Source organism: Arachis hypogaea, chromosome 9, assembly GCF_003086295.3.
Source record: "Arachis hypogaea cultivar Tifrunner chromosome 9, arahy.Tifrunner.gnm2.J5K5, whole genome shotgun sequence".
In the NCBI taxonomy this organism is placed as follows: domain Eukaryota; kingdom Viridiplantae; phylum Streptophyta; class Magnoliopsida; order Fabales; family Fabaceae; genus Arachis; species Arachis hypogaea.
Window position 1 is genome coordinate 94819747 of NC_092044.1, and position 21142 is coordinate 94840888.

Here is a 21142-nt window from a genome sequence, read left to right on the forward strand (position 1 = left end):
TACCAGGTTCGAGCCTCTTAATTGCTTTCAAAGCACTTTCCCTTCCAAAACTTTCTTTTCGATCTCGATACAACTGTATCTCTTGCATTACGGCATCTGAGTCATCGCAAAGGGTTTCAATATCAAATAAATCAAGTAAAGACCTCAAGATATTTGCCTTCTCAACAAACCCCTCACTATAGAAGAAACCTGGATTCAAAAAGTATGTTGTTGCATGGAGGTCACGCTTCAAATGCTTATCCCACCGCATTTTCAAGATACTTTTCTATTTCTAAACATTATCTTGATAGCAATTTTGGCTCTTTGCATGCCCTCATACAATAAACCTCATCCCAGAGAAGGTTTCTCATCAGCATCAATAAACCTCAATAACTTAATAAGAGGACCAACAATCATCACAGTAGTAACACAATCCTCCTAAAACTTACTATCCAACATAATTGAGCTAACCATATTCCCATTGACGCTCTTGGATAATTTATGAGAAGTGAAATATTTGTCCACCATCAATGTTTGCAAGTCTTTTTTATGATCATATATACTTTTCAAAGTAATGAAAACAGTAGTAAAACGTGTAACTCATGGTCGAACAATTTCTTTCCAATTTGGTATTTTTCTAAGCCATGACAAAAAAATCATATGATTGTAAACAAACACAGTCACTTTTGAAGCACGAGAGGCAAGGTCAGCTATGTGAGGAATACTTACTATGTTTTTCAAAATAAGATTGATGCAGTGAGCGGCACAATGAGACCAAAAAATGTTTGGATACTTTTCATGAATGAGTTTTCCAGCAGATACATAATTCGTAACATTATCAGTAACCACATGCACAATGTTACTAGACCCAACCCACTCAATAACCTTAGCAAACAATTTAAACAAGGTATCGACAATTTTTATCATATCAGAAGCATCAACAGACTTAACAAATGACATACCAGCAGAACAATAAACTAGAAAATTAATTAACGTACTTTGCCTTTGATCAGTCCAGCCATCTGCCATCAGTGTACAACCAGTGCTTTTCCACGAGCTCCTATAGCCTTCAACAAGCAACTAGCACTCCTTCTTAAGATCGGCCAACAAATGAACTCTCATTTCATCATATGATGGTCCCTTGAAACCAGGTCCAATTGCACCAATGCCGTCTAAGGCAGGTTGAAAGTAAGGTGATTGAATTGCAATGAATAGAATATGTGCATCAATGATCCATTTTTCAAGCCCCAACTTAACTTTGTGCACAACTTGTTTACTGGCCAAGACACTTTTCAAAGTTGGTTGAGAGCCTGGCATAGTCCTTCCCTTAAAATAACTTCCAATTGGAGTAGCAGCAATAGCTCTTCTCTTTCCTTTGTCTCTAATTGTTGCAGGAGCCAGAGGTTATACAGGATTAGGCGCTTCACACTCTTCTTCCGCTTATGTTTTCACATCATAACAATCACTTGTAAATTTTCTTTTTTCTGCCTTATTTATTTTGTTTTCCTCCAAAAGCCTTTTGAATTGAAGTTCAACATCTTCAGTTACTTTGTTACAAACTTTAATTTGTCCAGGAATTTTCGTAAGATGATATTTTATTCTATATATCCCCCCTCCATTGTAAGTATTCAAGCAGAAAATACATGTATATTGAGCCTTATTATTTTTGTCATACTTTACTGTAAAATATTGCCAAGCTGGATCAGATTTACCTCTAGAAGAACAAGTTTGAGAATCTTGAATAGCATTATCTTGTGGCTGTGGGTTACTTTGTGATTATTATTTGTAACAACCAAAAAATCAAAAACAAAAAATAACCTCAGAAAACCATGAGCAAATAAATAACCTCAGAAAATAAAAAATCTTGAGGGTTAACTAAATGAAAACAATGACTAATTATTAATTGATCTTGACAAAATTCCAACAAGGATAGAACTTCCAATTAATTTTCTCCCGGTCAAAATTTTATTTAAATCATATAAATTCTCTAATTTAATTTTCTGTTTATCAAACTCAAAAACCCATTTGAAAAACCTCTGATTGATAAAATAACACATTTTCCTGTAACTCATTGGGAGATGACCTGGGACTCATACTCCTAGTATTTTATTTCTAAAATTTGTGACAACTCTTTTCTAAATTGATGAGTGGATTTTTGCCGGTTAAGAACTATACTCGCAACGCCATTTTTCTAAATAATTCTTAATCTGCCAATTTTTGCTCACGTCAATTTTTGGCACCGTTGTCGGGGAGTTGCAATAGTGTGCTCATTTATTGATTAGAAATGATTTAATTGCATTTTTCTTTTTATTTGGCTACTATGAGCTGTACATTTCTTTCATTGAATGACGCGTTCACTTCCTGATCCAAGCTTGCCAGTATTTGACCCTGAGATTGAAAGAACTATTTCACGTATAAGGCAAGCTCAGCGTCGGCTAGTCCTCTCCGAGGATGAATTTGAAACGTCATTTAAGGAAGAAACAAGCTCCCTTTCTACTGATTTAGTTGATTTACGTGCAGGTGACATGGCAGCACCTAGGAGAGTCACTATCCAGGAGGCTGGAGCCCCTGATTTTATACTGCAGCCGTACCAAGCGCACCACCCAGCGGTGGCTGTGGACTTTGAAATAAAGACTGCACTACTCAACTTGATGCGCAAGTTTCATGGCTTACCTGCTCAAGAGCCTATCAAGCACCTTAGGAATTTTCAGACAGCTTGTTCTACTGTTAAACGTGATGGTACTGATGAAACTTCTATTCTGTTAAAAGCCTTCCCATTCTCTCTTGATGGAAAGGTAAGAGAGTGGTACTGCACTCAACCCGGAGCAACTGTTTCTAACTGGGATACGCTTAGAAGAGAATTTTTGGAGAAATTCTTTCCAGCTGAGGTTACTGATAAACTGAGGAAAGACATTTCCATGATCATTCAGGACGAATCTAAGACTCTCTACGAATATTGAGAGCGCTTCAATAATCTTCTGGAAGCATGTCCCCACCATAGGTATGGCAATTGATCAGCGACTTAGCTGAATCTACTAGGAATCACAGGCAGAAACAAAGTCGGTCAAGAACTGTTGCAAAGGTATCCTCTAGCAAAGAGACTGCTGCTGTAACTCAGAGCTTATGTGAAATGACTAACTTACTGAAGCAGATGCAAATGAGTCAACAACAAGCTCAACAAGCTCAGCCTTCTCCACCACAGCAAAGCCAACAGTTGGTTCCCCAAAGAGTATGCGGGATCTGTGCCGATTACAGTCATTATACTGATGAGTGTCTGCAACTCCAACAAGAAGACAACACTGTGGCAGCCACTCATAACTTCTATGACCGCCCCAATCAAGGGTACAATCAAGGTGGCAGCTACAACCATGGATGGCAGGATAACCCCAACTAAGGTTGGAGAGATAATTCTAACCAAGGTTGGAGGGACAATCATAACAGAGGAGGCAGAGATAATAATGGAAACCAGAGGTGGAATAACAATAACAACTTCAGGCAGCAGAATCAGAATCAGGCCTACAGAGCACCTCATCTAAGGCAGCCTCAAGCATCTCAGCAGACCCCTCAGATCACTTATCCATCTTCATCTTCTAATGATGAGCTACTATAATCTATTGATCGGAGATAGCAGGCCATGGAAAAAACCTTACTTCTACTCTAAATGGTCTGAACTCTATCTTGCAAGCCCTTGTCTCACAGATTGGATCACTGAATAACCCTAAGATCTGGAATCACACTGCAAGAGAGGAATTCTGAGGAACCAAGCCTGCCAGAACACACCCCAGCTGCGGACACGGTTGAAGTAGAGGATGTTGAAGAAGAAGATGAAGCACAAGGTATGGCTGAAGCAGAAGCAGCCCAACCAAGGAAGGCAGAACCCCAGCTAGCTGAAGCTGTAAAAGACACCACTCCTATTCCATTCCCACACCTTGCTAAGAAGCCCAGAATGTAGATGGAACTCGATCCCAAAATGGTAGAGATCTTCAAAAAGGTTGAGGTAACTGTTCCCCTTTTTTATGTTATTCAGCAAGTACCTAAATACGCAAAGTTTCTAAAAGAATTGTGCATACATAAAGATAAAATTAATGAATTAGAAACTATTCTTTTAGGTAGTTCTATATCTGCTTTAATGGGAAATATACCTAAAAAATGTAGTGACCCAGGCCCATGCATGGTTAACTGTACCATTGGAGGTGTGATATTTTCTGACTGTATGTGTGATTTAGGAGCGTGCGTGAGTATTATGCCCTTATCTATATATAATGCTTTAAGGCTCCCTCCCTTAAAAAGGTCGGCAGCTCATTTTGTGTTGGCAGATAAAAGCATTATCACAGTGGTTGGAATTGCTGAAGATGTGTTAGTGAGCATTAAGGGGCTCACGTTTCCCATTGACTTCTATATCATGGAGATGCCCCAAAATGACTCAGGAAGACCTTTGTCAATCCTGCTTGGAAGACCATTTTTGAAGACTTCGAAATTCAAGCTGGATGCCTTTTCGGGAACCTATTCCTTTGAGGTAGATGGCAGAATAGTGAGCTTCAATCTGGATGAAGCTATGAAGCACCTCCCAGAAGATCACTCCATATTCCAATGTGACATCATTGACGAAATCATAGCAGCAACTCACCAGGAAGACATGGAAAAGAATCACATGGAGCAAGACCCAAGTGTGGGGACACCCTCTGAACATATTGAAGATTCATTGCCATTTTCACCAGCCCCAGATAATCCAGAACCAAACTATGAGCAGAAAATGGAATTAAAGCCCCTTCCTCCACACCTTAAGTATGCATACCTTGAGGACAAGCAGAAGTTTCCAATCATCATTGCAAGGGAGCTCACTTCCCAACAAGAAGAACAAATGCTTAGTGTATTGAGGACGCATAAGAAAGCAATTGGATGGAGCTTGGCGGATATAGTAGGCATCAGCCCTCAAGTTTGTGAACATAGAATATTCTTAGAAGAAGGAGCAAAGCCTGTCCGTTAACCTCATAGAAGATTGAATCCCACCATCTTAGAAGTTGTCAAGAAGGAAGTAACCAGACTACTTGAAGCAGATATCATTTACCCCATTTCAGATAGCGAATGGGTCAGTCCAGTACAAGTGGTTCCCAAGAAGTCTGGAGTCACAACAATAAGGAATGAGCAAGGAAAACTTTTGACAACTAGAGTGCAGAACGCATGGAGAGTTTACATTGACTATAGGCATCTCAACCAAGCCACTCGCAAGGATCATTATCCCTTGCCATTAATTGATCAGATGCTTGATCGCCTGTCAGGTAAATCTCATTACTGCTTTCTAGATAGCTATACAGGTTATTTTTAAATCCATATAGCTCCTGAAGATCAGGAAAAGATTACTTTTACATGTTCTTTTGGGACTTATGCTTATAAAAGAATGCCCTTTGGCTTATGCAATGCACCAACTACTTTCCAAATGTGTATGATGAGTCTTTTCTCTGATCTCATTGAGACCTGTATGGAAGTTTTTATGGATGACTTTAGTGTATAAGGTGATTCATTTAACCCTTGCTTGGATAGTTTATCTAGAGTATTAGACAGATGTGTTAGTTCAAATCTTGTTTTAAATTTTGAAAAATGTTATTTTATGGTAAAATAAGGTATTGTTCTAGGACATGTTGTTTCTGATACTGGTATCTCTGTAGACCCAGCAAAGGTGGATGTTATTTCTAGTTTACCTTACCCCTCCTATGTGAGGAAAGTCCGTTCGTTCCTTGGCCATGCAGGTTTTTACAGGAGATTCATTAAGGACTTCAGTAAGGTAGCACTACCCTTATCCAGACTACTGCAGAAAGACATTGAGTTCGAGTTTAGTGAGGATTGCAAACAAGCGTTTGATAAGCTAAAGACCGCCTTGACTCAAGCTCCGATTGTGAGGGGACCAGACTGGAGTCAACCATTTGAAATCATGTGTAACGCCTCTAATCATGCAGTAGGAGCAGCACTAGCTCAACATGAAGGTAACGATCCTTTTGTAATTGTTTATGCATCTAAGACTTTAGAAGCTGCTCAATCTAATTACACTATTACTGAAAAAGAGCTTCTAGCTATTGTTTTTGCTCTGGATAAATTCCGAGCCTATTTACTTGATACTAAGGTAGTAGTGTACTCAGACCATGCAGCTCTAAAATATTTATTAGCTAAAAAAGAGTCGAAACCAAGGCTAATACGTTGGATGCTACTGCTGCAAGAATTTGATCTGGAAATTAAAGATAGGAGTGGTAACCAAAATTTAGTGGCTGACCACTTGAGTTGCCTTGAGCACATTAAAGATGATTCCATTCCTATCAATGATAATTTCCCATTTGATAGCTTACAGGCAGCATCTGCTGTAGTTCCTTGGTATGCACCTGTAGCTAATTATCTAGTTAGCCACACTTTTCCTCCCGATTTCACTAAGCATCAGAGAGACAAGCTGAAAAGCGAGTCCAAATACTATGTATGGGATGACCCATACCTATGGAGGTGTGGTGCTGACCAGGTAATTAGACGGTGTGTACCTCAATCAGAATTCCAGTCCATTTTAGAGACCTGCCACTCATCTGAGAGTGGAGGACATTTTGGCCCTCAACGAACTGCTAAAAAAGTTTTAGATTGTGAATTCTGGTGGCCTACTTTTTTTAAAGATGCTGCTGACCTTTGTAAATCTTGTCCTCCGTGCCAAAGATTTGGTAATATATCCCAGAGGGATGAAATCCCTCAATAAATTATGCTTTTCTGTGAAATTTTTTATGTTTGGGGCATCGACTTCATGGGTCCATTTTCGAATTCTAATGGCCACCTTTATATACTGTTAGCTGTAGATTATGTTTCTAAATGGGTGGAAGCAATTCCTACCCGTACTGATGATGCTAACACTGTTGTTTCCTTTGTTAGAAACCATATTATTTGTCGCTTTGCATCTCCACGAGCAATCGTGAGCGATCAAGGCACTCACTTTTGTAACAGGAGACTAACAGGTTTACTAAAGAGGCATGGGATAATTCATAAAGTATCAACAGCCTATCACCCCCAGACTAATGTGCAAGCAGAGGTGTCTAACAGAGAGATAAAGCGCATACTACAAAAGATTGTCAAGCCTCATAGAAAGGACTGGAGCACCAGGCTCCAAGAGGCGCTTTGGGCATATCGGACAGCATACAAGACACCGATTAGGATGAGTCCTTTCTGCTTGGTTTATGGAAAGGCCTGTCATCTCTCAGTTGAGTTAGAACACAAGGCCTTCTAGGCGGTAAAGGAATGCAACATGGACTATGAGAGAGCCGGAGCTGAACGGAAGTTGCAACTGCAAGAATTAGAAAACCTTCGCCTAGAAGCTTATGAAAACTCCAGGCTGTATAAAGAGAAGGTGAAGGCTATGCATGACAAGAACATCAAGAGAAGAGAATTCCAACCTGGGAACTTAGTCCTACTTTACAACTCCAGAATGCGGCTCATGCCAGGCAAGCTGAGATCCAGATGGGATGGTCCCTATCGAGTAGAGAGGGTGGAACCATACAGAGTCTTTCACTTGAGCCACCCTTCAAGCTCTAAACTTATCAAAGTCAATGGACATCGCTTGAAGTTATTCCATGGTGAAAAGATGGCAAAAAAATAGGAACTAGAGATCTTCCTTTTGGAAGATTCGCCCACAGCAGAAGACTGAGCTAGTGGAGCGTCCAACTTAAGGACGTTAAAGCAAAGTGCTGGGTGGGAGACAACCCACCATGGTATGATCGTTCCTCCCCCTCTCCTTACTTTCCTTCGTCAATAACTCTTCTCAGTACTAATGCCTATATTTTGCATCTCATCCGCATATTGCATATTGCATATTGCATATAAAAAAAGGGGTTAAGGCATGCGACGCGCCAACGTCGTTGACGCACTCGTGTCATTGTGCCTTTGCAACATTAAAGAAAAGAAACAGAGAGTTACGCAGGAGTGTGGCTGGAGGCGTTCCCCTGGCACCATTTGACCCACGCGACCATGTGGGTGACGCAATCGCGTCATTTGTAAATTGGCCTACCCACGCGTCCGCGTCAACCACGCGAACGCATGGCTCTGCAATTCGACGTAAAAGGGTGTATCGCAGTGATTTGCGCTGGAGCTGGGCTGAACCCGTGCTAGCCGCACAAACCCTGCCGCGCGAACGCGTACCGCACGCGTCTGCGCCATTTTCATAATTTGGCCATCCACGCGATCGCGTCAACCACGCGACCGCGTCACCCTAAAATTTGGCAAAACATGTTTCACACAGAGAGTTGTGCGAGCGCGAAGCTTCCCTCACGCCACTAGCGCAATTCACGTCACGCGTCCGCGTGACCGACACATCCGCGTCACCTCATTCAAGGGCTGTCCGCGCGACCGTGTGACCCACGCATCCACGTCGCTTGCACCGCCCAACTCATTCAAATCTGCCAGATTATCTTATCTTTTCTTACCTCAATCCTACTTTTCCCCCTTTCTTCCTTCTCCCTTCTTCCTCCCTTCCACTCCCTCTTTCTCACCACCATTATCAAGGTTTTTCTTCTCTTCTTCCCTCCCTACTTTTTCATTCTTCTTCTTATTTTCATGTTTTCTTTTTCTTTCTCCTCTACTTTCTCTTTTTTTCTTTCTTTCCCCCTATTGGTGTTGGAGATTTATTTGGGTCATTATTTTTATATGTTGCTTGTGGATTGTTTAGGACTTGTTTAACAGTTATATATTATTTTTATAGGGTTACTTGCATGTTCAAGTTAATATTCTCCATACCTTATTTAACATGCATGCTATGTATTTGTGAAAACGCCCATATGGCATTGTGCACTATTTTTAGATTTCTTTTAATCTACTACTCTAAATGCTTGCTTTTCACAAAACCCTATTTCTATTTTATTAATTTTTATATAATTGTTATTACAAGCATATTGTTAGTTTGGAAGACTTGGTAATCTAACTTGGACGTTGAATGCTTGATCTATTCTACTTATGCCCTTGCCGGCATGCCAATAAACACCCTGCATTTAACTGTCATCACATGCACTTGCTATATTTCTGTTGTTGATTTTTCACATGTAGTCATGACCATGTGTTAACATTATTATTCCTTCCGGTATATTAATTACCACCTTTCCCATTCTTTTCCTTGCTATAACCCTTAAAATGTTCATGTCTTTACTCGTTCCCTTTAAGGATGGCCACCAAGAAAGGCAAGGAGAAAGCTACTCCCAAATCCACAGCAAGGAGAGGAATAAAAAGAGCATTAGTGGCAGAGCCATCTTCAACTGTAGTTAAGCCCTCAACAAAAAGAATTAAAAGGATTATAAAGGTCGATGAAAAGGAAAAAGCCTTCCCAGCAAAGGACACTGCACGATTTTCCAATCCCTACTGTGAGCAGATGTTCCCCATTTTGGCAGCTCAGAATTACAACAACGAATACCTTCTTATCCTTCCACCTCGTATGGCCGAATTTGTTGAGCTGCGAACTGCACAAAGACATTGGGGATTCCTACACAGACAACCACAGCAGGTTAATCTTTCTTGGGTAGTTGAGCTCTACTCCAATTTCCACCTGCCAACCCTGCAGTCTGTTTATGTCCGTCAGAAGCAAGTTCCCATTACAGAAGAGGTCATTCAGCGAGCCTTAGATCTCCCCCCTGCTCCAGAAGGACTGGATGCATTTCAAGAAGCCGCACTCAGGCGCCAGAGGTACAAATTTGACTGGGACACTGTTCTCAGAGTTATCGCACAACCTAGCAGCAGATGAATTTTTGGATACCATCATTCCCGTCCTAAGGGAATATCGGTTTCTGCACTCACCTTAGAGGCTCACATATGGGCACAAATTATGTCCCATTACATCTTTTCGAGCACTCATGAGTCCTCCTTTACTGCAGACATGGCCGTTTTACTATGGTGCATCCTCACAGACAAGCCTCTAAATCTACCAAGACACATCTAGAATGCTATGGGACACGTGCAAATTACGGGTAACCTACCTTTCTCCGCCTTGGTCTCAGATCTTGTCTCAGCAGCCGGAGTCTCCTACAGAGCTGGGGACACCAAAGCCATACTTCCATGGGATGATCAATACGTCCCTAACAGGAGATATCTCAAGCCACCACCAGCCACTACCAGCCAGTCCGCAGAACATGCTGCAGACATTCCACCTTCTACTAGTCAGCTGCTGCATCAAATACTAGAGAGGTTGGACCAGCAAGACCAGAAAATGAAGCTACCAGAGCACCACAACCACCGCTGATTCAAATACCTCAAAGAGCTACTCACAGGCAACCACAGACCTAACGAGGACCCAGGCACTCCGGACTCCACTTTCTTTACCAGCACAGGGAGCCATGACGGTTCTAACTGTGGAGATACTGCCACCAGCCCACCCTTGTTCCTGATAGATGGCACCGAGGACGGTGCAAAGCCTTAAGTGTGGGAAGGTCGGTCAGTACCTGACTTCTAGAGGTAATTCTTTCCCCTAACACCAATTTCTTTTTTCTTTAGAATAGAATAGATTGCATAGTAGTAGGTTAATTACATGCATGTTCTACCTAATTGAAAAGATAATAAGTTTCTTTTAAGACCATATTTTTTTTGAAAATTTCACTAACTTAAATCAAAACAATTATGTTAAATTTGTTTGAAGTTGAAATTGGAATAGGATTTTTGAGCTAAAGAACACACAATTCGTGAAACTTTGAGCCTTAATACATGGTTACACTATTTAACCATAGATATTTTTTTCTTGTGTGTTTACTTCTCTATGATTGTAATCTGAATTTTGTTTTATCCTATATGTCCAATGTTAATGTGTTATGTGCATGAATATGATTGAGGCCATTGCTTGTTTAGCTCACTTACCCCAAATAAGCCTACCCTTTTAATTACCTTTGTTAACCACTTTGAGCCGTTTTTAATCCCATTTGTTCTATATTTTACCACATTACTAGCCTTAAGCAGAAAAATAATTAAAAATCCCAATTGAATCTTTGGTTAGCTTAAGATAGAATTTGTGTGTTAACTGAGTATGAGAAAATTGTGGGAATAAAGGGTATAGGAGAATATGTCATGAAAAAATAAAGGGAATTTGGGTACCTATTCATGTGAAACCATAAAAGAAAGATTACAAATCTATATGCATTGATAAGTTATGTTTAAAAAAATCTTTATTTTAATGAATAAGGGGACAAAATTACCCCAATGATAAGTCAGAGTTCAATAATCAATGCACATGTGATAAAATTAAAATAAAGGTTAATGCATGAGTATGGAATGTGAAAAGGAAATTTTGGGTAGCTAAGTATGAATGTTGAAATTATATAGATTATATGTATGCTAGGTGAAAGCTCGAGTTAATTAAAGATTCAATATATAAGCTCACTTAGCCATATGTAAACCCTCACCCTTACCTTAACCCCATTACAACCATGAAAAGACCTCATGATGTTTGCATTGGCACTTTAAAATTGTTGATTGGTTAAGTGAAAAACAAAAATTTTTGAATGCATGATTAGAGAAGGATAGAGTGATTACCCTATATACTAGAGAAGATTAGAGTGCACACGCACCAACAGTAAGGGTTCAATGCTCGATCATGTGTTCCCTGCTTTCACAAGCTATCTTCTTACAAATTTACCTGCTTTTATTGTATGATTTGAATTAGTGGAATCTGCCCCATATTTTGACTTAGAGAACTTAACTATTTTAAATCATATAGACAAAATCATATAGTTGCATATATATATATATATATATATATATATATATATATATAGGTTGCATTGCATTGCATGAATCTCACATGTCCCTATTCATTTAGATTTGTCTCCTTCAACTAAGCATGAGGACATGCTAATGTTTAAGTGTGGGGAGATTGATAAACCATTATTTTATAAATTATATTGCGTTTAATTGAGTGGTTTTATCAAGTCTTCACCCACTTATTCATATAATTTGCATGTATTTACAATTCCTTCCTGAAAATATTCCATGATTGAAAACTTGCTTCCTAAAGATCTTTTAATTGTATATTTTTATTCTCCTTCGTACCATTCGATGTCGTGATCTGTGTGTTAAGTGTTTCAGGCTTCATAGGGCAGGAATGACGTAAGGAATGGAGAGGAAGCTTGCAAAGATGGAAGGAACACAAGGAATTGAGGAGATGACCAGCGAGAAGTGACGCGGGCGCATGGCTCACGCGGCCGCGTGAAATGGAGGAAATCATAGTGACACACTCGCGTGCCTGACGCGACCGCGTAGATTGGAAGCTGCACAAGTGACGCGAATGCCTGGACGACGCGCACGCGTGGCACGGAAAATGCTGAGTGACGTGAACACGTGGACGCCGCGGTCGCGTGACATGCACAATCTGCAGAATTACAGAAGTCGCTGGCATAGATTCTGGGCCATGTTTCAACCCAATTTTCGGCCCAGAAACACAGATTAGAGCCAGGAAACATGCAGAGACAAAGAGAAGAATTCATTCCGCATAATTTCTAGTTTTTAGATCTGATTTTACTCCTCCCCTAGGTTTTTCTTTTGACATCCATAATTGAGGATTTGAAGATTTTTTGGTTTTGGATTTTGAGAAGAGTCTACCTCCGGAACTGGTCATTATAGTTTGTTATTTACTTTTCGTTTACTCTTTCATATTCTTAATTTGTCCAGAGTTGATATTGGATTATTTTCAGAGTTTATTCATACAAAACTATTTTTACTTTTAATTAATTTCTTTCATTATTGTTTATTATGTCTCTTTTTATTTTCCCCATTGATTTTGTGAAGTCTACATTTATGATGATGGAGTAGTTTCCCAACTTGATTGGGAGTTGATTAAAAGGAGAACCTTGAGTTGGAATACTCAAGAGTTCAATTGTAATTGGTTCATTGTTGGTTGGCTTGTTAGTCACTAACTCTAATCCTTCCGAAGGGAGATGATTAGGACTTGTGAATAGAATTTGACTTTTAATTTGACTTTCCTTTATTCGTTGAGGGTTAACTAAATGAAAACAATGACTAATTATTAATTGATCTTGACAAAATTCCAACAAGGATAGAACTTCCAATTAATCTTCTATCGGTCAAGATTTTATTTAAATCATATAAATTCTCTAATTTAATTTTCTGTTTATCAAACTCAAAAACCCATTTGAAAAATCTCTGATTGATAAAATAGCACATTTTCCTGCAACTCGTTGGGAGATGACCTGGGACTCATACTCCCAGTATTTTATTTCTAAAATTTGTGACAACTCTTTTCTAAATTGATGAGTGGATTTTCGCCGGTTAAGAACTGTACTCGCAATGCTATTTTTCTAAATAATTCTTAATCTGCCAATTTCCACTCACGTCAAAGGATCAAGGCCATTTCCGATGAAGTTGTACAATCTGTTGCTCAAGAATTGGCATGCTGCGGTACCTATCGTATCTCCTCCTGTCGACATACTCATCAAACTTTTTCAGTTAACCATATCAAACTTTTTGTACAAACATGTTTTTTAAATTTGCGTTAAATTTGAATAGAAAATTTTATTTGTTTAATATTAATTTTTTTTAAATCAATAAAAATTAATCAGTAACAAATACTATATATCCCACAAAATGATTTCTTTCAAAGGTTCAAAAATTTAAACTAATAAAAAATTATATATATAATTATATCTGTAACAAATATAATAGAATCTTAGTATGATTACCAACAAGGATAATGAGGTCTTGTGTGTTGAGGCCCTTTGCTACAAACTTCTGTTTTTGAACATCAATAAAGTTCGTAGGTGCAGGCAAGTTGTTAACATCCGAAGCTTGTGACACACGACCATCTTTACGTCCTGTAGGCACTTGCCAACTCAATTCACAGCTCTACAAACAAAAAATATTGTCAATATTGTTACTTGTTCATTTTAAATAGATAAAAACTCACGTGCACATGTCTTTATGTAAAGTTGATACTTAAGAATTATTAGATGATTTTATAGGTTTGATTAAATTATCATCTAATAACTCTCAACTATCAACTTCACTTAAAATTAACTATATGTAAGTTTTCACCTTTGCTTTAAAATTTTAGAGTAAATACCTTTTACGGCCCCTATCTTTTTTGAAAATAGACAAACTGCCCCCTAACGTTTAAAAAATGACGAATCGGCCCCTGTCTATTTCTTCTGTTAGACACATTGATCTTTTTATAGCTCCCTCGCTTGAAACTCGACAGAAAATGCTGACTTATAATGGTGAGCAGGTGACTTGGCATGGACACATAAGCTGAATTTGTTAGGATGATACAACCCCTACCAAGTCATCAAAATGTCATGTTTAAAGGAAGTGAGAGACGCGCATTTTGGAGACCTTCTCCCCCTTCTCTCCTTTTTTCGAACCCTAACTCAAGTAGCAATCATGAGTGACGCAGAGCAATCCTCAACCTCTCAGACTCGTCGTCGCTGGATGAATGGTAGGATGGGTTCGAGTAATGCTGGTGGAGGAAAGAAGGTGAAGTTTTAACACCCTGAATGCAAATGTGGAAGTTATGCAATCATACAAAGATCTGCAACTACCAAGAACCCAGACATGATCTTTCTCGGTTATTGCCGCTATCGTGTAAGTGTTCCTCCATGCTTGATTATCGATTCAACTTGCTTTTGTGCTTGAACAAATTATCTTCATGATAACTGCAATTGCAGACAGAACAACCTCACTACAACTACTTCATGTGGCTGAGCTAATTTCTTGTCATTTTGCACATGAGGAAGACATTGGTGTAGATGAAAGAATGATGATGCTAGAGAACAGATTTGAGCAATTGGAACACAAAGTTGATTTGGCAATTGAAGAAAAAATAAAAAAATGGAGTATTGCTTTCATAGTCTATGTCATGCTAGCCATGTTAATTGTAGTAGCAGCAGTAAAATATATTGTAGTCTAGGACATAGATTGTATTTTATTGCAATATGTGATGTATGGTTAAGGTTAATGTATGGAAAGATGGATATTGGATATTGGATATGTAGTTACCATGTTCTATATGGATGGATTGTGATTTTGTTGCATTAATGATAACCTAATTTTGTGTAAGAGTTATAGATCTATGAAATCCTGGATAGTGTGATATATATCCAAAAGCATAGAAATTTCATTCATAATGCTATGCACATAGGTATAGTTTAGTCTGGTGATGTATCAGCTGGAAACAAAAAATTATTTTATTGAGCTAAATGTCCACACCTAAAATTAAGATAACTAGAACTCTGTTACATATTCCAAGTCATTAAACAACAGGTCTCAACCTTTGATACATCGAAGATCCATAACAACCAAAAAAAAAACATACCAAATCCTATGTTTCAGTAACCATAGGTATGAGTTGATTATTTCATCCTTGGTGGCCTTAAGCAATATCTCCTCTTGGATCTAGAAGGGTTTTTCAGGCCTGGTGTGGAAACAAATTTGAAAGTTGGTGTAGTTCCTAAACCAGTTTCAGCAGTAGTGTATTGTTGTTCCTGAGTTGGTGATGTTGTGTTGCTACTCCCAGGGATTGTTTGTTTGGCTCCGGATTGTGCTCCATGGTTGGGAGGATTTGGGTTGTTTGGCACTGGAGGTCCAGTATTAGCATCAATTCTCTAATAAAAAAAACCAAAAACGTATTTATGATTGGAATAGTGGGCTGAAATTTAGTTACAATATAATGGTTGTTTGACAAATAAAAAAACCTCTGGTTGTAGTGGTGCAGACTGTGATAGTGGGATCTCCACTCTTGGTTCTTCGAGTAGTGTGGGTGTGGTCCCAACCTTGGAAAGTTTTTTCTTCTGGCTTTTTGCCTTAGCCTGATAAGTACAATTAAAAAAGAAGTGTGTTTCAGTGTTACTTTAGTCCATATCAGTTTTCTACCCAACAAAAAAACTAAATACAAAACAGCAAAAAAGGGTACCACTGGGTCTAGGGATGTCACAGCCACATTATTGCTTACATTTGGTTCAACTCCGCCCAAATTCTATGCAACACAAAAAAAATTACAGGACCCATTTAGATACAGTTAGGCATAAAATTTAGGCACATAAAGATTGAGTTGCCAAAGTTATAATATTACCTATTCTGGGGTTAGATTTGTAGGGTTTGATTGCTCTACATTTGGTTGTTGCTTCGGCTTCTTTCTCTTTGGTTGCTAGTTAGGATTTGTTAGTGCACCTTTACATGTCGTATGATAGTAGTCCTTCTATCCACATTTGCTACATGTCACCTAGAAGGTCTTCTTCACTTTGTATCCTTGTTCTTTCATCTAAGCCTCTGCCACCACATCAACACTCCTCTTCTTAGTAGGTCTCCCAAGGGGTCTCTTAATGTTTGGTGCCTTAGGTTAGAGCCTATTAGTTTCCTCCCAGAACTTCTCAGAATTAACTGGCTTGATTGAATCCCCATAAGTGCCTCTGATGGCATCCATTATGAGCCACTTATGTGCAAATTCCTCTGGCCTTAGATTCTGTCTCCTCAGTCTTGATATGGTAGCAACAGCATGTTTGTAAGGTAGCCCTGCCAGTTATCAAGTGAACAGCATGTCATATTGTATCACACTCCACACACAATAAACTAAAGGACAAAGTTTAGGGGTTATCTGTTAATTTTCAGACATTGCAGGAACAAGTTTGTCTCTGCAAGTTGACAGCACCCTAGTTTGGTGTCTTTGCACTTCAAACAACACTCTAGCATCATCCCCAGCCCATTCTGCAGTCCATTTATTGCTCTCTGGTATAACATACTCATCCAACCTTAACTATTGAACTGGAGCCAGCTTCCCAGTGCACTTGCCTAATATGTGTTTATGCCCTGCCATCTTTCTCATAATATAGCATCTAAACTCTTCGCACATACTTAAAATTGGTTTAAACCTGTACTCGACAATTTTTGCATTCCATACTTCGCACATGTTGTTCGTTATGTTGTCCACTTTAGGGCCGTGATTAAAATATGCCTTGCTCTATGCAGCCGGATCGAACTTGTTTAGATACTCATAGGCTTCTTTGTTCACCTTCTTGAAAAGCTCCATTGAGTTTCTAAAGTCCTTCATCGTTGTGCTCTTAGCAAACTTCCACACCAACCCCTTAGTATGCTTGTCTTTAAAGTTCTTGATGAAATTTTTCCGTATGTGGAGCACATAATTTCTATGGTGCACTTGCGACATAACTTCATATAATGCATTAGCTAGCCCCTTTAAAAATATACAAACAGTACAAATTTAGATAAAACTAGCCAATATAACATAATGAAACAATTGAAAGATCAGTAACTTTATACATTTTGTTGATCCGACATGAAGTTCCATCCATGCTTAATGACTTGTCCAAGATCATCTTGTAATATGTTCACAAACCATCTCCAAGAGTCAGTGTTCTCAGACTCAATTACAACAAAGGCTATAACAAAAAAATGGTTTTTTGCATCCTGTGCACTAGCAGAAAGTAGATGTCCACCAAAGTATCCTTTTAGAAAACAACCATCCAACCCAATCAGAGGCTGCAAACCCACCTTAAATTCCTTCTTACATGCGCCAAGAGATATGTATAGCCTATTAAAGAGTGGACGCCCTTCTGGTTGTGGGATTACATCAATCATTCCAATAGAACCCAGATTGCTTCTATGAATTTCATTCATATAGTCATGAAGCTTGCCATACTGTTCTCGCTCCTTTCCAACTGTTTGCTCTCTAACAGCCTTCAAAGCTCGAGTAATCATCTTGTAGTTTACATGGACATTATAGTCATGCTTCATATGCTCCAACGCCTCCTTTGGTGTCATAAGTTGTTGGGTTAGCATCCTCTTGACCAGTTTGCTTGTGACCCAAGCTCTTGTTACCATACTACTGCTCGGATTTCTTCCACAGTTGTGCTCTCCATAAAGTGTCTTAATCTGATAACAAAGACTCTCGCTGTTATAGGAACAAAGCACAAGCTAGGGACAATTCTCCTCAACACATTTAGCTCTAAGTCTCTTAGGCTCATTCTTCAAATATTGCAGTTCCTTATCCTCAAACACGAAATAGTCTTTCAATGCTTGCTTAAATTGCTCCAAAGTCGTAAATTGCTGTCCTATCTGAAATTCAACCTCACCATACTCAGCTTTCTCATTAAAATCAGGATTTTCATCCTCTTCGCTAGAAATGGGAGAGTTAAATGCCTCAAGATTCATATTAATAGGGCTTGTCAATGTCTGAGTCCCTCTTTATTAACAGGCTCTGGAATGGGCCTATCTCTTACCTTTAGAGTTGGATCCACCCCACCTGACCCATTACCTTCTTCAGTATTAAGCCCATTCCTTGGTACATTACCAGCTCCTTCTTGTGACAAGATATGTTTCCTTACTCTTCCAACATATCTTTTTGCTTTCTTCTTCTTGGTCCTAAGAGACAAGTCCTTGTCATCAATTCCACCATGGGGCACATTATGCTTCTTTTTAGGAGTATCTGACTTTCCAACACTCTTCTTCTTAACAGACTTATGTTCAGCCCACCTTTTTTACTCTTTCTCACACGGTTCTTCTTGGCCTTATCTTCTTCACCACTACTGCTACTACTGGATTTGAATCCAGGTGGAGGGGGTTTGTAGGACTCGTCTTCCGTGGTCTCATATCCATCGTCAGAAGAAGAAGAAGAAGAATCAACTTTGACAACTTCATCCTCTGTTCTGTCTTCAGCAACATAATTCATCTTGCTAACACATTGTGCTCAAAATAGATCACAAGAAAATCAGACTCCACATCCTCCATCTTTTTATCACATATCTGGTTAATCTTCTTATCCCCTTCAAGAACATGTAATCCAGACTCCAAGTCAGGGACAGTACCATCGTACCAATAAATCTCTTTATAGCTAGTATACTCTAAACCTTTAAACATTTCCACCAAGTCTTTGAAGTTAACATAATCTATATCTAATGGAAGAAATACCTCAACTTTTCCATCAAAGTAGTGCAACACTCCATCAGAATTTCTTTCGAACCAACCCCCATGATGAAAAACAGGGACAATTTCATATGACATCTTCCAGAAGAAAAATGTGCAACACTTTGGATTAACTAACTACTATAGTCATCCACACCAATCATAACCAAAGACGGTGAATAAAGGTAGCAAAATAAGATTACAAAAAACTAATTTTATGAAATACAACCAACTCACAAGGTAATGAATGAACTAAACGACACTAACCTTAGTAGCGCCGTCAACGGCTCCGTTAACATTGCCTTTGCCACATCCTCGCTGGAAGTCCTAGTCAGCTTGAGTTGGAGGGAAACATTTCACTTTCTTAGGGTTAGGGTGTAATTTTGTGTGCTAAGTGAGGGTCATTTCCCTATGAAGCTACATGTAAGGGGAGAAGGGGGAGAAGGTCTCCAAAACGCGCGTCTCTCACTTCCTTCAAACGACGAGGGGCTGTATCATCCTAATAAATTCAGCTGATGTGTCCATGCCAAGTCATCTGTTCACCGTTATAAATTAGCATTTTTTATCGAGTTTCAAGCGAGGGAGCCACAGAAGGGTCGATGCATCTAACAGAAGAAATAGACAGGGATCAATTTGTCATTTTTTAAACGTCAGAAGGTGGCTTGTCAATTTTCAAAAAGGACAGGGGCCAGAAAGGAAATTTACTCAAAATTTTATTATTGTTGTGTATATATACCAGGATGACGGAGTCGCGAGTAGCAAGGGCAACAATATCGGCGCAAGACACAACGCTGGGACATGCAGCCTCGAGTTGTGTCTTTGTGTTGTCAATGACCTTGAATCCTCTAAGTCCGAGGTTTGCAAATGCTGTTCTCTCGGTGGCAAAGCCGGTAACGAGGACAGAAGTGTCACAACCTTGGACAAAGCAATCATGGAAGTGCATTCTGAGTAAGGCAGCAGCTAGAGTAGGGTCGGAGTTAAGATGGTATTTAACCGTGGACTTGACAATGGACTCGGCTTTTGGACATGTAGTAGCATAGAACCCTACACGGGTACCTTGGCCATGCACCATGGTAGAAACAATACACAATAAAGCAATCATAATGAACCTTTTCTGATCTTGATGAAAACACCATCCATTTTGATAATTAATTAAGTTCAAGTAATAATTATTATTGCCTTTATTATATGTATATGAATGAGGATGCTAAGCTAATAACACGTATGCATGGGAATGGGATGATGATAATATACTGGAATCTTTTATAATCAAATATTAACTAAAATGGAATTTGTCGTTACTTTTTTAGTTCCAAGTTTGTAGTCTTGAATAGTGTAAGGCGTATTTCTACTTCTAGATACTTTGACGATAAAGTCAATTATGGATTGTAAGAGATATTAGGTTAAGGATCATGTGAGATGAAATTAGATGAGATTAGGTTAAGTATCATTCCCTTGCTGATGAGTATAGGTAGTAACTTATAGATGGATAATAATCTGAGTGGAGAGTAGTTATGTTACTATCTTGTAATTACTTAATGAGTAAAGATCAGAGTTTATTTGCTGTGTTGGATTGGACATATTATATACATGTTATACAATAGATATTCAGTCAAAAAAGGAAAATGTTGTTATAAGTATGGCCGTTTGATTTCTGTACAGTAGTGATAGGTTATTGTTGACATTAGATAGATTATTATAAGTATGGCCGTTTAATTTGTGGCATTACTGATGGGCTTCAAATTTATTGTCAAGGGAGAAAAAAAAATAGAAGTACGGTGTACAAAAGGATTATTGAAGTTTCATTTAAAAATTTAAATACGGTGTACATAATATTATATAATAATAAACTCATGACTTAGGCTTTATATTCATACATAAGGATAAGGATGATTGAAGTTTCATTTTAAAAAATTTTTAAATATGGGTCATTTCTACTTTGTCAATATATCTAAAACAATGATAAGCCTCTTAAAAGAAATTCCTTTGAGTGAGACATATCATATATAGTCTTAGAGCGAGACAAACTTATCTTTCAACCTAAACGTTATTAGAATATAAACCAAAAATCATTTATGTTTATATATATTTATATCTATATTAATTAGGTAAATAAATACACATTATTATTTATTTTTCTTTCAATATATATTAATATCAGAATAAATTTAAAATTCATCTCATCATATGAAATTATTAGAGTGTCACATGTAAAAATTAGTTATCAAGAATCTATTATGAAAAGTTTTGTATA

At 38.5% G+C, this 21142-nt stretch overlaps 1 protein-coding gene across 1 annotated transcript; it reads right to left on the bottom strand.

Annotated features, from left to right (window-relative positions):
• Positions 1–1059: 1059 nt before the first annotated feature.
• LOC112709331 (cationic peroxidase 2-like) lies at positions 1060–19987 on the bottom strand. The gene is made up of 4 exons (XM_025761224.2): positions 19625–19987; positions 13662–13824; positions 13315–13399; positions 1060–1360 (listed from the first exon to the last, which is right to left on the bottom strand). Exons 1-4 carry the CDS (start codon positions 19958–19960, stop codon positions 1060–1062), a joined length of 885 nt encoding a protein of 294 aa, XP_025617009.2. The 5' UTR covers positions 19961–19987.
• Between the last annotated feature and the right edge of the window lie 1155 nt (positions 19988–21142).